Below are 15,339 nucleotides of genomic sequence, written 5' to 3'. Positions count from 1 at the left end.
TAAATGTTTCCATAACTCTAGTAAACTCTGAACCTATCCAGTTTCTCCCTGCTTTAAGGGGTGAGCAGAGGACTAGCTAGACACTCACTTTGGCGAGGCAGAGGTCAGGGTAGAGGTGATGTTGGCTGTTGGAGGCATTCTCTGAATGTTTCTGCAATCGGCCATGCTCGTGTCATGCCTGCACATGCCTGAGACACAGCAGCTGTGGGATTCCTGCTGGACAGTGTGGGACAGCTGTGCTCACACACAACTGCTTCCTCCCAGCATATCTTTGGTCAAGACACAAGATGTTCATAAGGTCTCATTTGCTGGGAGGTGCTTGCATTTAAAAATGCCTATTTGTCTCTTGTTAAAAGACGCAGTAGTTCCATGATCTGCACCTATGGAAGAAACTGCATTTCAAAGCTATTTAAAAGACCATCACAACAATCCTGAAAATCTGTGCTTATTTACCCCATCCCTTTTTCAAGTGTCATAAAGCTGATCTTTGTTAGAGGCTGTAACTGCTGACGCCCTTGGCATATTCCTTTGCTCATTGCATGCACACTCCCACAATATCCAGCACCAAACAGAAGGAAGCATTCCTCTGCCATTCGAAAATCAAGCAAGAAGATGGCCGAGAACAGAGTCCCTTTATGCAGCTCAATTTGCTCGTAGCACTGCTTCACATTCCTCTTTGTATGGGGTAAGTGGAGAAAGAGTGTTCCTCAGCTCCACTGTTTCCAAGCCCTGGCTGCACAAACAGCCCAGCACCAAAACAAAGTTGCAGAAGGAGCTCTGGCAGCATGAGGAGCTGGGACAGCCAAAGGGGAGAGCCCAACCTGAGTGCCCCTGGCAGGGATGAATGACCAAGTCACTTGGGGTCATCAGGGCAGGGGGCCAAAGAGTCCAGCAGGGGAGAGCATCCACAAATGGCATCTCAGCTACACTGACTCAATTGCTTTTCTCATGACGTCACAGCAGATCAGCTCCAACTTGCCCCCAGAGCCACAGGAATGGAGAGGAAGCAGTTTCCTTCCTCTCCCAAAGCAGTTCCTCGCATCTCTCGCACATGAATTGCAATACTCTTTCATGTAAACTGGTGCACTGAGCCCAAAGCTCTCTGGGTCTCTTAATGCTGTTCCAGGTCAGTGCTAAATCAGGTTGCCCCAGAGACTTCAGCAACGTTTTTCAAAGATTTTTACATGGCCCAAAAGCCCCGAGTGCTCAGGATCTGGCACTGAGCCAGGAACTCCCACACTCACCTCTGCCTTCTACCAAGTCACTTGGACCTTTTTTTTATGGTCAGCCGCTGTAGGGAAGGTGTTGCTGCCAATTTAATTCACAGGCTGTTGTGAACACACACTTTCCTTAATATTACATTTAAGAAATCCTAGAAGTGCAACCCAGACAGAAGCTTTGCAGGAGATTAAGGAGACCAAGCATGCCCCAGTTCATTTGTAGGACCAGCACCTTGTACCATGTTTGCCTCTTCACTACCACACCCCACCTCAGGGAGATTCAAGGAAAGCTACCAAAAGTATGGTCTGCAAAGGCAGCTGCCAGTTGATACACAGGCCATCAGGGTTAAGCAACAGCTTCTCTTTAGTGCATCACTTAGCTTATTACAGGATGGCAGCTTAAAAGCCCTCATAATTATCCAGCAAATCAATCTAGACAGTGATATTCATTGCAGTCCAGTATATTACATTCATCTTCCCTTCCCTCCCAGAGAAGAAGCCACTGCAGTGTTTCTTTATCATCTTAAAAAGCAGGAAGAAAAAAAAAAATCCTCCTCTCCCTGCACACAGGCCAGAGTTTTCCAGGAGTTAGTAATGGTTTGAAAGGCTTCTATCTGGATGCCCTGAATGCAATTTGAAGCATCCAAGGTTCCAAACAAAGTCAATGAGAGTTGCAGGTGCTCAATGCTGCTTAGGGAAAAAAAGAAAATTAAAAAATAGAAAGCCTGACACATCCAGCTCAGAGCAGCCAAACCCAGAGGCCCATAATTGCACATCCCTATTGAAAACACATCTGTAAAAATCACTAAGAGCTACATGGGGAGGGGAAAAATTGGATTTATATAGTTTCAAATCAGGGTTTTATAGGACATTTCAATCCAGGATTTTAAGAACAAAACACTGAGCTACAGCCTTTGAGGCAGCCCAAACCCAGACACAAGCATTGAGAATATTTTGCATCAGAAGCCTCAGCAGAGCTTTTTGGAAAGGCATGACAAAAGATTCAAATCAGCACAGAAAAAGATAGCCTTCCCCTCCAGAAAAGAACCCCAACTCTGACTCTGCATTTTGACCATTTGCAATGAAAAAGAAAGAAATGTAATACAGTTATCATCTCACATTGGAGATGGAGTAGTATAAATACAGTTACAGAAGGCAGTCATCTTAACTGCAATACTATATAAGGTATATGGTAAATATATACACACATATATCTATATAGCATACAGATGTATTTCTTCTATCCAGTGCAAAGGAAAGAAACTGATGCTTATCTCCAGCAGGATTCAGCAATAAAAAGTTAAACTGCTACACAATTTAATGCCACACAAGATAAACAGAAGGAGAAAAGCAGGGGGTAAGGTCCTCTCTAGAATCATGCAATACATAAAAAAGCCTGGCGTCTTACCTGATTTTCTCTTTGAAGATCCATAGTCCCTGAAAAAAAGACAACAACAAATAGACATGGTTAGAGCTGGGAACGGTGGTGAGAGAATGGGTGCCTCCCAAATTTCCACCCATATGCTCAAGGGCTCGAGCTGCGCCCTCCCTCCCTTAAAGCGGAGGTGAGGGCGGCCGGGCATGGGCGGGCGGGGGCCGGGGCGTCCCGGGCAGCACCGGCCCGGCAGCAGCACCAGCTGGGGCTGCTGCGGCACCGGGGGCTGGGGAGCATGTGATCAGCCAGGCAGAGCGAACCATCCACGACCAGCAAGGCAGGGGAGAGGGGTGTCATTTTTTTCCCCTTTAAATTGTGCTATTAAATGCACAGCTACTGGATTAACCCTTAGCGTCCCCCCGGAGGGGAACGGGAATGTGAACTGTTTGCTGCAGGGATGCGGCTGCTCCAGACTAAGCTGGTGTGGCTGGCAGTCCCGAGGCTAATTAATTTGTGAATAACCTCCAGTCCTCTCCTAGTTATCTCTGACAAGCACTTGGAAAGCACAAGGAGGGGAAAAAAACAAAACAAAACAAAACAAAACAAACCCCAAACTTTGTTGTTTCTTCTTTCTTCCAGCATAGAACACGCACCCTTACTTTTCCATAGTGATTTAAAGGGTGCTGGCACCTCTACTCCCGCAGAACAGCTGAAACCCCAGACAGCTGCTATGGGAGGGGAAGAAATTACAGAAGGAGCTGCAAGAACTGATTCGGGATAAGCAAAACTGAGGACAAAAATACTTGGCTTATGGCTATGCTTCCCCGCGGTGCTCTCCCGAGCCTGTCAGCCGCAGCCCTGGCGTGGTCTGCGCAGGCAGGAGCCGGCAATGCCAGCCCGGGCAGAGGCAGCACCGCTGTGCAGGCACAGTGCCCGCCGCACCTGGCAGAGCTCGTGCTGGCGGAATCGCCCGATGGCAGGTTCTCTTCGCAGGAATCCCACCAGAGGGGCAGGCAGTAGCCTCTACATTTTGGGGGGCTGGACTGTCAGAAAGAAGTGTGGTTTTGTCTCTTGCACCTTGCTCCATCCTCCAGAGGATCAGAGAGGGATTATCCCAAACTGTTTATTTAGAGAGAGTTTGGGGGCTTAGCTGAAGAGCCCCCAAAGCTGTCTTGAGGGCAGAGTTATGTCTACCTGTAAATTCTGTTTCTCCCAGAATTCTGTGTACATCCCCATGCCTTACATGTCTAGGATTTGCTTCCAGTGACTAATAATTGGGAACTTTTTGCACCCTCCTTTAATTTCCCACTGTCATTTCTACTTCATTTAAATGGTTGTTTTCTTAACCATATCTGCAGCTGTATTTGATGTGATGATGCTACTGCTCATAAATAAGTTGCTTCTTCTACAGAAGTGATATCATATGCAAATATAATTCCTGTTATATGGTCCCTCAGACCAAGCCAGGGATGGTACAACCCCCGAAATGTAGTCCTCTACCCCAGCTTGGCTCCTATGCCAGTCTGGAGCTTTGTGGAACTGTCAATACAGCTCTCCTGGCATGCAGAACTCAATTCACATGATTAGAAATGACATAATGATTGATTGATAGTTAATTAGAAGAAATTAATTTATCATTATAAAATAGTTATTTGCATCACTAACACCATCCCATTCACAAGGCTTAATGAAAAAAAAAAAAAAAGCCAAACAACCTGTGGGGCTAGCTTTCCTCTTTTCATTTAGTCTTTCTGTAAGTTTTAAAGTCAGCTTTAATTGGGTTCTAATTTTGGAGTTCCTGAAAAAACCCAGGTACCCCATGTCTCCCTGCCTTGTTACTTTTTCATAAACCCACATTTCACTCATTAAGTCAGGGGAAAGCAGTATCAAATAAAATGAAGCTTGAAATAAAATCTTCATCTCCACAATAAAACTCTGAAATCCAAAACTTGTTCCTCCCAGCAAGGACAGAAAAAAAAATAGAAAGCAAAGAAGATACAGCAAATAATCTCTCTGGCTGTGTAAAGTGCTCTTTGTGTACATATTCCTCACCTCTTTTCTGCTAAAGAAGAAAGCCTGTGTTGCTGCTTTGCAATAGCAGCAGCAGCAGGGAGCCTGACTCCATGTTTAATTTTTTTAGTGTCTTACATATGATTCTGCATATGATTCATTGATATATCTTCCTTCTCCCAAGTGATAATACATAAGGTTAATACCTCTCAGCCTCACTGTTTTCAGTGAAGCATTAGTGTGAGGCTGAAGTATTGGTTTATGTCTCCAAACCAATAAAGGAAATTATTTAATGGTTTCTCTTAACCGTAACAATTTCCAAGTAGAAATTCTGATCTCCTGCAGCCCAGACTGCACCTGGCACACCGTTAACCCTTAGATCAGAAAAAAAATGTGGTCTTGCAGAAGAAAAACCTTCCAAGGAAAGGTACAATCAATGCCGTATCTGTAGCTATGCAGGGAAGCTCACTTTCTTTTCAGCTCTTGCTCTTTTTATCTTTTCATCTTTATACACACACATATTTCCATTCTTCTTCCACTTCTATATGAGAACAGACACCACCATCCTAACTCTACTGCCAACCATAGCTACAAGAATAACAATGAAAGCAGCGGGTGGAACTAAAAGTAGCTCTGGCAGGTCTCTTCATCATCCAGGATCACTTCATACTGAACAAACACCTATCTCAAAAATAGCATCTTTCTAGCCTTTTCTGAGTTAGAATCTAGCAATTTTGTTTAAAGTCTTCCTGTGAGGCACCACCTTTAGCTGATGCTGAGCCTCATTACTGGCAAGGAAAATATTTCCTGCTGCTAATGGTATTAAAACATAGCTGGTGCCAAGCATGTCACACAAGCTGGATACACTCTCCTTCAATGACAAAGGAGAGGGAAGCTGGATCTCCTTTCTCATCAGCATTACCCCAGGATAACAGTACTAATTTGGAATCTAGCAATAAATGTGAAAGGAGGACCATGAACATTGCTATAAAGCTGACTGCCTTGTTAGCACATTAAGCTAGCCACAGTCAGTCTGGAAATTTCTGAATCATAAAAAGATCTTATGTTGAATTAATATGTCACTTGCAATCTAATTTAAATATGAAGGTTGTATTAACAATGTAATGGAAAAGTTTTATGGCACATCTTTAGGGACTGACTTTGCTGCTGTATTCAGTGAGAGTTCATAAACACTGATTTGTGTGCACATGTGTTTTGATCTATCTAAATATATACAGATACACACAAACAGTGGCTCAATCAGAAAGTTGTTGAAAAAGTGAGGAGTATCCTGACGTTTGTTCAATAGAGACTAAGAAATGTTCCAAGTGGAGAAGACTGGAGGTGACTAGATGCATTGGTGACAGTTGTGCCTATTTTCTCATTCACTTTGATTTATATCTGTCCCAGAGGGTTTCTCCTCCATCGCCTGTGGAGATCTGGCAAGTCTGCAGAAGCTTCTCGCAGGACCAGCTTCCCTTGGAGGTGATGGGTTCAGTCAGGGGACCTCATCCCTGTGGGACCCATGGCGCAAAGGCTCTTTTGAAAGCTTCTCCCCCTTGCTATGGGACAGCTGACTCAGAAAGTTCACTCTCTGGGATTCCTCCTTTCCCAGATACATCACACTTTAGCCCGGGGCCTCTGCCTGTCAGTAAAGCAAGGCTCAGCTTCAACTCATTTAGTAGAGATTTCAGACAACCATGAGTTTGAACTATGAGGGAAAACAGTGCCTGCAAAACATGAGGAGCTGTCAGACCCACGGAGCAGCATGGCTGGGGGAGCTGCACAGCAGACATTGCAGCAGACGAGACAGAAGCTAAAGGGAGAGTAAATCATCTTTCTGTCTCTTTCTCAGTGTTTGCTGTCCAAAGGAGATGAGACAGTGGCAAACTCTGAGTAATGGAGGTCAGCCTGTATCCTCAAGAGTATTTTAATACATAAATTGAAATTGTTCTGTATTTGTTGGCTTTTGCTAATTCATGTTTAAATACATTGTAGTCATTTCTGTTCCCAGGCTCCTTAATTCCTAAAAGTCTTTAGTGGTGTGGGCAGACTGTGGTGGAGATATATGACATTTCAAGCAAACAACTCAGATTATCATTTAATCACCAATGATTTGCCAGGCAGATTAAAAGCACAGAAATATTTTCACAAGGAAGTCCACTCTCTCCTTCCCAACGCTTAAGTTTGCAGTCAGCAATGAAGACGGCTTTTTCACAAACTATTTTTCTTAGCACTGCTATCAGATTCTCTGAGACTATTTTTAAAGTAAACCAATACAAAAATACTTAGCTACTACTCTTTATGTGCATAGGAACTTGAGCCTTGAGAATATATTTGCATCTCGAAACACTCCTGATTTTCATCAACAGCCAGACCGACATCTTCTATTTGAGACAAAGTCCAAAACCGAGTGTGACTGAAAACTGGCACCTGCCTGTCACCAAGGACTATGGTTGGAGGAGCACCTAACACCTTAATATTATCCAAACACACAGGAGCTATATGGAGAGTGCAGCGTTGAAATTTGTACTCATGATACTCAGAGTACAAAACCTGAACCATGTGCATGAAGGCATCTCCATTCCCACTGAGCTCTGAGACCCATATGACATGTAATTAAGCAAAATTAACTCTGTATGTTATGCATTGGGAATAGAAACTCAAGCAGATGGATGCACACAGCTATACATTTTTCCCCCACAGCATTCCATCCTCTGATATCATGAAACCACAGCTGATCTCTTCCCTGAGCCAAAGAAACAGATGAAGGTTTTTTTCCCTCTTTCTTCTTCATTTTTTTTTAGAAAGTATTCTGTTCATTTCCTGATATAAATCGTTGCATTGTGGAACCCTCTCCAACATGAATCTGTCCTTTCTGAGCAGAGGTCGAGCTTTCCAGCCCTGTGAGAAAGGGCCCCATTGTGGTGGTCCCAAGACTCCAGAATTCCTTGCCGCAAGCAAAAGGGACTTGTGGGGCAAGAAGAGACTCTGTCGACCTGACTTCCAGCCCAGGCATTTCTCACTGGCTGGACGTGGCCTCTGCTCCTGCTAAGAAGGGTAAACCACTGTTGTGCAATCACATCCTTAAGACACAGGGACAAAACAAAAGAGAGGATTTTGCCTTCCTGTCACCTTTCTTTTGTTTTTACAGCATGTCTGCAGAGCAAACAGCCCAACTTTATGTACTATATACTTCTGATTAGACTGCAGTGACTTTCTCTGCATTACATAACAAAAGTGGCCCAGTTTGGCTCATCAGAACCCAACTGGAGATCCTGATTTAGTGCTTTAGTGACTTCTGACAGCTTGCTTGAACCCAGCAACTTAAAATTCAACCAAAGTTCTCCCTGTGAAGCTCCAAGCACAACACTGGAAAACTTATTTATTAAGTGCAGAAGAGATCTCCCCTATACTAGTAGCCTTAGCTTGCATGAAAAAGCCAAGGTTGGAAGGAGATGGACACTGTCTCCTCTCCAGCAATCCATGGATTTCTATCATGAGGCAGAGATGCAGGACAAGGAAAGGCAGTATCCTCTGTTCTGCACTTATCCTGGAGATAAGTGCACATAGCGCAACTTGAGCTCTGCCACCAAGCCCAAAGTGCAGGGCATGCAGACAGCTCCAAGACAAGTGACGTCCCCAGAGGACATCTTGGCCTCACATGGACACACTGTGTTTGAGAGCAGCAGCCATTTCTTTCTTTATGTAGAAAGTTTGTTAGAAGGACAAGAGTAGGGTTTGAGGCACCCAACCCTTTCCCTAAATAAGTAAGAAATGCCACAGATTTCTGTCCCAGGATTCCTCAGCAGTGAAGTTGATTGCTTGGCTCCAGAGAGCAACTTTAGTATTTGGCTCAGGCTAAAGAAATGCAGAATTAGCCTCTTGCATTTTTCACAATTATATTTTTATGATGAAATTATCCTCCTGGAGGAAGACAGAGCTTTGAAAATGCACATTCAGCATTTCACCAGGCTGTGAGATACAGGGCAGGGCGCTCTGACAGTAAAGCCCAGCCTCTCTGGCACCAGGGAGAGATGGCTCGGCACAGGCTGGGAGCTGCAGAGCACTGGAGCAATGAGCTAACGCCATGTGATCCTCTACTGCAAGGCCCCAGCCTTGCAAAAGACAACACAAAAGTTTATAGCAAGTTTTTCCTGGAAAGAAGTATAAAAACAAGGTCTTGCCTAAGAGTCACATCCTCATCTGTTTCTGGTTTACCTTGTTTATTCTTACAGATGGCAAATTTCGCCACAGGACAGAAAAACTTATTTACCTTAGCAAGAACTCTGGGTGGAGGTGTTCTTCACCTCCTTTAAACTGACCCTGCTTGTCCCTTGTGGGGAGGCCAAATTTATCTCTGTCTTACAATGACCAAGCATGTGTCACTTTATTATAGCCTTTATAGCATAAATGCTGAGTGATAAAAACAAGTTAATAAAAATTAATCATTCTCATGTGCAGGCTTTCCAGTTATGCCCTTCACTTGGGAATTTTATTACAAACAGCTACATGCAGATACAACGTGTTTAAAAGATGCATCTAATCACAGTTACAAATTAAGTATTGAGTATCAGAGTAATAAATTCAAATGTACCTTATAAACTGGTTGGGCTAATGAGCTTGCATATACATCATATGAATCTGATTAAGAGCTTAAGAAGTCTGCACAGGATTTGAATCTTTACTTCATTTTCTTGAACCCTCCCTGATTTGAGAGTGGGTGCCTCAAATTCTCATTTCTGTAGATGTGGGTCCAATCTCTGGTTAGCAAGCACATCATCCATTTGGGCTTCTAAACTGCAGCCCAAACAGTCCTACTGCTGTCCCTCTCTGGGGACATCTTCTGCTGTGTCAGACTAACTCTGCCCAGAGCTGTGTGTGTAGTGCCTGGCCACTGCCTCCTCCACCTCCCTGTCCCTATGGATGACCTCCCCAAAGGAGGCATCACCCATGGCCCGCCAGGCTGTGCCTGCTCATGAGAGGCAGGATGCCATCACCTCCACCAGAGCATGCATGGAACTAACAATGTCACCCCCAAAATGCTCATCCCAGAAAGTCCTTGGAAATGGAGAGACGGAAGGAAGAGGAGAAAACTCCAAAGTGACAGTCTACCAAGACTCAACTCCAGCTCCAGACACAGCTTGTCCAAAAAGGCTTTTGCCCTGAATTACTGCCCCAGGAAGACTAGTTGGAGCACAGCAGTTGAAATCAAAGTAAGAGAAGAGCTTCTGCATGTAACGCAGCTGAATCATGGTACTCACTGGCGTTAGACTTTGTAATCACTAAAACCAGGCACGGGTTCAAAAAGCAATGAGATAAATTCATGAAGCAAGGATAAATGGTGGCTATTGTACTCCATGCTCTGGATGTTTTGACCTGAAGGGTCCCATAGCGGCTGAATGCCAGAAACAGAGAGGATACACAAGGGAAGTTCACTCTGTATTTGCTTTGTTTCTTGTATTGGCTTTAAGCCACTGTAGGAGACAGGAGGCCAGATGGGGCCCAGGTCTCACCTAATTGTGGCCTTATAATATATTCTCCTGCAAAAGATCAGACTGGATTAGGATAAATTACATCCAAATCACACTGCATTACTCAGCACATTAAATTGTCCTTAATCACGTACTTTGATGGTCTAGAATTCTGCTTAAATTTACCTCCTGTGCATATTTCTGTGCCTATTCTGTTGAAATCACTGGTGAATTTCAACTGTACATAACCACGATCTAGTGAAAAGCCAATAAGGCTCTTTGATCAAGCTTTAATAGGACTCATCATGGGGACATACTCTACTGTGGCAAATGGTTTCCTCATCCAGTCTCTTTCAGAAATGTTTTGTGAGCCTTTAAAAGCAATTTAGTCCTGATTTATGTTAGCTAAGTGATTTCTGTTGCACATGTGAGTTACAAGAAAAGGGCTCTCATCTCTATTTGCTACACTGTTCAGGAAATCAGTTATAAATGCTATAGTGCCTTCAATGTTTCTGACTTCAATGCAGCGGAAACCAGCAATCTGAGTGAATACTTCATCATCCCCAATTCTCCCATATGTGCATCCAGTACTTAAAGAGGCAACCTAGAGCATTTTTTTTTTTTTGTAAAGGGTACTGAGATTCCCTTGTCTAAGCTGTTTACCTAAGCTGTTTCCAGGAGATATTCAAGGAAACAAGCATGCAATTCTTTAATAGTGTACAAAACATATTGATGACTATCTTATAAAATTAGGTGTGTGTTCAACAGGAGTGAGCACCTCATCACATGTTCAGAGGTGAGGAATGTAGAAGGGGTGACTGAGCAAGCTCATGTGGTCAGTCAGGGGTGCAAAGCAACCCAAAAGTTTTGATGGCTTGACCTGACCTGCCAGTGGCATCCAACAAGCCCTAGGGCACAGGTTAGAGCAGGTGTCTTCACACCAGGGGACAGATGTCAGCAGGAGCTATTGCAAGTGCCTGTGGCCAGTGATGTAAGTGCTGCAGCAGCTGCTGCTTATGGGGTTGCTGAGCAATGGCATTCCCAATTCTTCTCACTCCTCATCATGGCCAGAGAGACCTGAGAAAGGAGAAATGACCCAAACAACATGTTTTGGGCGGGCTGCCTTCCTCCTGCTCTCCCCTCCTCCTCTTGAGAGAAAGCCCTTGGGAAATGCAATTCCCCTCAATCCTCACACACCACCTGTGAATACAACTCCCCCATGATGAATGAGGCTGGTGACATCAAGCCCTTGGAAGACCCACAGGACCAGGACCCTTTCACAGGAAGACAAAGCAGAAGAATTTCCTGTCTGCCCTTTTCTTTCTGACTGCCCAAGGCATGAGGATATCCACTCACAGCCTCCTCTGCACACCCTCCTTTGCCCCATGCCAGCCTCACAACCACCCCACTGTGTGTGCTGGGTTTCCTCATCTCTCTCTGGGATTCCCCACAGCCCATCCCAGTGTGTGGTGCAAGTGCTGGCAGCAGCTCTCATGCTGGAGGCTCTCACAGGGAAATCCCAGGCTGTCACTGGCATTTTTGACATTTTAAAGCCTCTAACTTGGCAAAGTAAGAAATTATGTACAGGCATTTCCATACAGCCCTGCTAGACCTCTGGGCTCCCAGTACAAAGGAGAGTGTGCCAGATGCTTGGTGTTGGACAATTTAGCATTTTTTTTCTGGTGGTGTAGTACTTCTGTATACTCAACTGGCTTTTTAGCAACATGATCCTTGGACTTCTCTGTCTTGCTGCTCCTCCTACATGTCCAAGGGCAGTTGGACCTGAAAGATTAGGATGGCAGTGTGCACAGACAGCAGATGGCTATTGCATCTGTACTTACTTTGCACTGCTAAATACCCTATTGCCCTACCTAATTTTACATCCCCTTTTAGTGGGAGATCTCTCCCCTGAATTTTTAAAATCATCTGTTGCACATATGGCCCTAAGAATGGTAAATATTTTTTCCAAGAGAGGCAAAAACTTATGATGCATGTGGGAAGACAAGATCAAGCCCACAGTATGAACTCTGACTTCATCTGGTGACTGTAGTCTTTCCTTTCCTCTTTACATTTCCTTCAGTTAGAGCAGGGAGATTAAAGCAGGGCTCCTTCCCAAATGTGCCTCAGCAGCATGTCCTCAGTTAACTGTCTTGCAACATCAAATGTCTTTTCAGCATACTAAGCAGTGTAGTTCTCTATAAGACACCAATTTTATATTACTTGGAATTTTTTTCTGCCTGTTTCTACAAAGCAGCACATGGAAATATCTTTCAAGTCATTGGGTTCTTTAATTTGCTAGTCAAGAGACATAAATCATGGCATGTAAGATCTACTGCAAGTTCATGAACTCCAGGAAATTTCTCTAATCACTATCCTTTGAATGGAGCTTTTTTCAGACACTGTAAAACTCCAAAACATAGCTAGTAAATTTTGCTGGATTGGCAACTACTAAAAGCAGACTTGTCTTCCCTGATTACCTACCAGGATCAGACAGTCTTAAAACATCCTCTGTGATTCTAACATTAAAACATAAAAGGAAGAAGTCCTGAATTTGTCTTGCCCAGTATAACTGTTGAGATTCATTAAATTATTCCAAATTATCAGTGACAGGCACCAATTGTGGGAGAAAAATAGAGACACCTTTCCAAAGATAAAACCTTTCAAACACTAGGGTTACTTTTCAAGGTGACCAAACCCCTTTCAAATATCCAGTTCTGAGAGTAGGTCAAACTCTTTTATGCTCTCTAAAAAGAGCTGAATTACATGATACTTGCAAAGAAGCATCACAAAGTTTCCAGAGTATTCCACCCTGGGAAATATCAGACCCACTGGAAAAGGATTTATTGAGCACTCCAGGAGTGAATGGAGATGTTCTGTTTTGTACCAGGGTATGAAATAATAAATAAAAAAAGCCATGTACTTCAAGATGGTATAAGAGATTGTTTCAGTCTCAAAGCTCAGTTCTTTTTAGGAAGGAAACAAAGAAAACAGCTATTTCACCCTAGATATACTGTGGTTATCTATACTGTAAGATTCCTGAGACTAAAGATAGACAGATATACCCCTCAGGGTATATATTCTATACCCAAAATCATCAAAACTTCCAAAGAATTTTGCTTGACTGGTATTTGATAGATTATAATACTGAACTTAAAATTAACTTTGCAGAAGCAGAAGATGTTTTTGCTATTACATGTATGTTTCCATCCTAATGCTTTCTTTTGAGACTTACTCAATTAACAGGGCAAAAAAAATTCATGTTACCCTCAAATATATGCTTGTATACTTGCCTCAAAACACCTCAAATCATGTCAACTGACTTTCTAAGGTGACCAGCATTAAATATTAAATAACTCTGGAAAACAGAAGAAAATATCTTTTTATATGCATTTACAACATAGGCAGATTGCACAGACCATGAAACAGTGCAATGTCTGAATAGACAAAAATTTTGCTGTCCAGTTCAGATACAAATTTGGATGTTTTTCTGACTTGCTCATGCAGGAAACAGTCAGTTTCTCCTTGTTCTTTTTATGTAACTCCTGTCCAATTCTCCATCCAGACATTAACTTTTAATTCACCTCGTACATCTCCAAAGAGTGTGTGTGTCATTTCCAATATCTTTTTCCATGTTCTATGTTCATAGAAGTGAAGAGGCATCATGAATTAATGTAATTACTTCCATCCATTCGGCTGGTTATAGAATCAGACCTTTAAATTCAGCTAAAAGAGAAATTATTGGTTCCTTCAAAATGAATGATGATTCAGGGAGTTTTTCTGGCCTGCAACATGAGGGATCTCTATTTTGCAGAGCTAAATGGCCATTGGCAGCTTATTCCTGCTTTAACTGTTCATGTTATCTGATATATAGATATCACATGTGGGTGAAGGGAAAATGCCACTGATTGTCAGGCATTACACCCCCTCCTTTTCAGTTGCTGATCTCAGTTGCTCAGTAGTATCCCAAGCTTGGAATATCAATGAGGTTCTGCAAATGCCATGCCCTGCAATCAGCTTTTGTGCACTATTTTCTCCCATTGTTACCTGAAATGCCAGAAGCTGCACAATAAGAAACCAGAGTCTCAGCAGGAACACTGCCTTTCCTACCAGGGCAGGCCATGCTATGCCTAGCAGTAGCATCTACCACAGGATGACAAGAACATCCCTGAGGTCCTGAGAGGTTTCTGTATTCTGAAGTTCACCCTGTGTGTCCAGTTCCGAGTCTGCATTCAGTGCTATTTTGAATAATCTCTCATTAAGGTAAAATACTGTGAGATTCAAAACTAGAATCTAGGCACACCAGCCACGAGATGCAGCTGTGGGGATTAGGAATCAGAGCATGAAATGGAGCGTCCTACTGCCAATAACCTACTTACTAACAATTTCTTCTCCAGTCATCCTCTGGGATGAAGATAATTCCTGGAATCTTCTGCTTTGCCTCTGCTCCCTCTGCAGCACCAGCTTCACACCCATCCCTACCTCACCACTTCTGGCCTCGACCTGTCAGCTGATTTCCTCCCTCCCCTGCTGACAGCACACACCTCACTCTAATGCAAAATGGCTCTGATCACTACATGAACACTGGGCTCTCCAAGGGCCCACAAAACCCAGCTCTGACCTACTCAGCAACAGCATGTGCAGCACCAAAAATTCAGCTTCAAGCCTTCAAGCTCTGCTGTGCATCCCATCCATTAGCAGTGCCTGGGGAGCTCTGCAGAGACCTCCCTCATGATTAGATAGAAGCTTTTCCTTCTAAATCATTGTAGAAGGAAATAAGGGTCTGAAAGAGTGAATTCCATGCAGATTAGAGGCCAGGCACATCCTCTCTGCTGGTTATTTATGTATTTTCATTTTACACTAAAAAATGCAAGGTTTTGTTGTAGGAAGTAAGTTGCTTAATTTATTTATTGTGGTAACACTACCAAGATCCTTGTCCCAGTAAAGACACAGAAAAGGGAAAAGTGCTCCAGCATGAAAATCAGATTGTGGGTAGGAGTAACTCCACAGTATATCTGCACCGTGTGTACATATATTTATATATATCTATATATCTATACACACTTTTGAGCAACAGTCTTTAAATTTTCACTTTGCAGAAAGCAGACTTTTAGCACTTCAGGAGTTGAATGCACTGTTATTATCAGAGGCTGGAAGCAGAACTGTTTTAAGAGGCAGGGGTCCTTTTCTATTAATTCTTTTAGGAAACACACTTTTTTTTACAGCTCAGCTTTCCTAAAAAAGAATTATTTTATGCTCAGTC

General features: G+C 43.2%; 1 protein-coding gene across 2 annotated transcripts in view; it reads right to left on the bottom strand.

Annotated features, from left to right (window-relative positions):
- Positions 1 to 15,339, bottom strand: part of SH3PXD2A (SH3 and PX domains 2A) — a 247,727-nt gene that overhangs the window by 92,503 nt on the left and 139,885 nt on the right. For both annotated transcript variants that reach the window (XM_053948689.1, XM_053948690.1), the window contains one exon: positions 2,629 to 2,657. In XM_053948689.1, the coding sequence (XP_053804664.1) occupies positions 2,629 to 2,657 (29 nt within the window). The remainder of the gene's footprint in view (positions 1 to 2,628; positions 2,658 to 15,339) is intronic.

The sequence above is a fragment of the Vidua chalybeata genome, chromosome 8, assembly GCF_026979565.1.
Source record: "Vidua chalybeata isolate OUT-0048 chromosome 8, bVidCha1 merged haplotype, whole genome shotgun sequence".
NCBI classification, from domain to species: Eukaryota; Metazoa; Chordata; class Aves; order Passeriformes; family Viduidae; genus Vidua; species Vidua chalybeata.
This window is presented reverse-complemented; position numbering and strand designations above follow the sequence as displayed.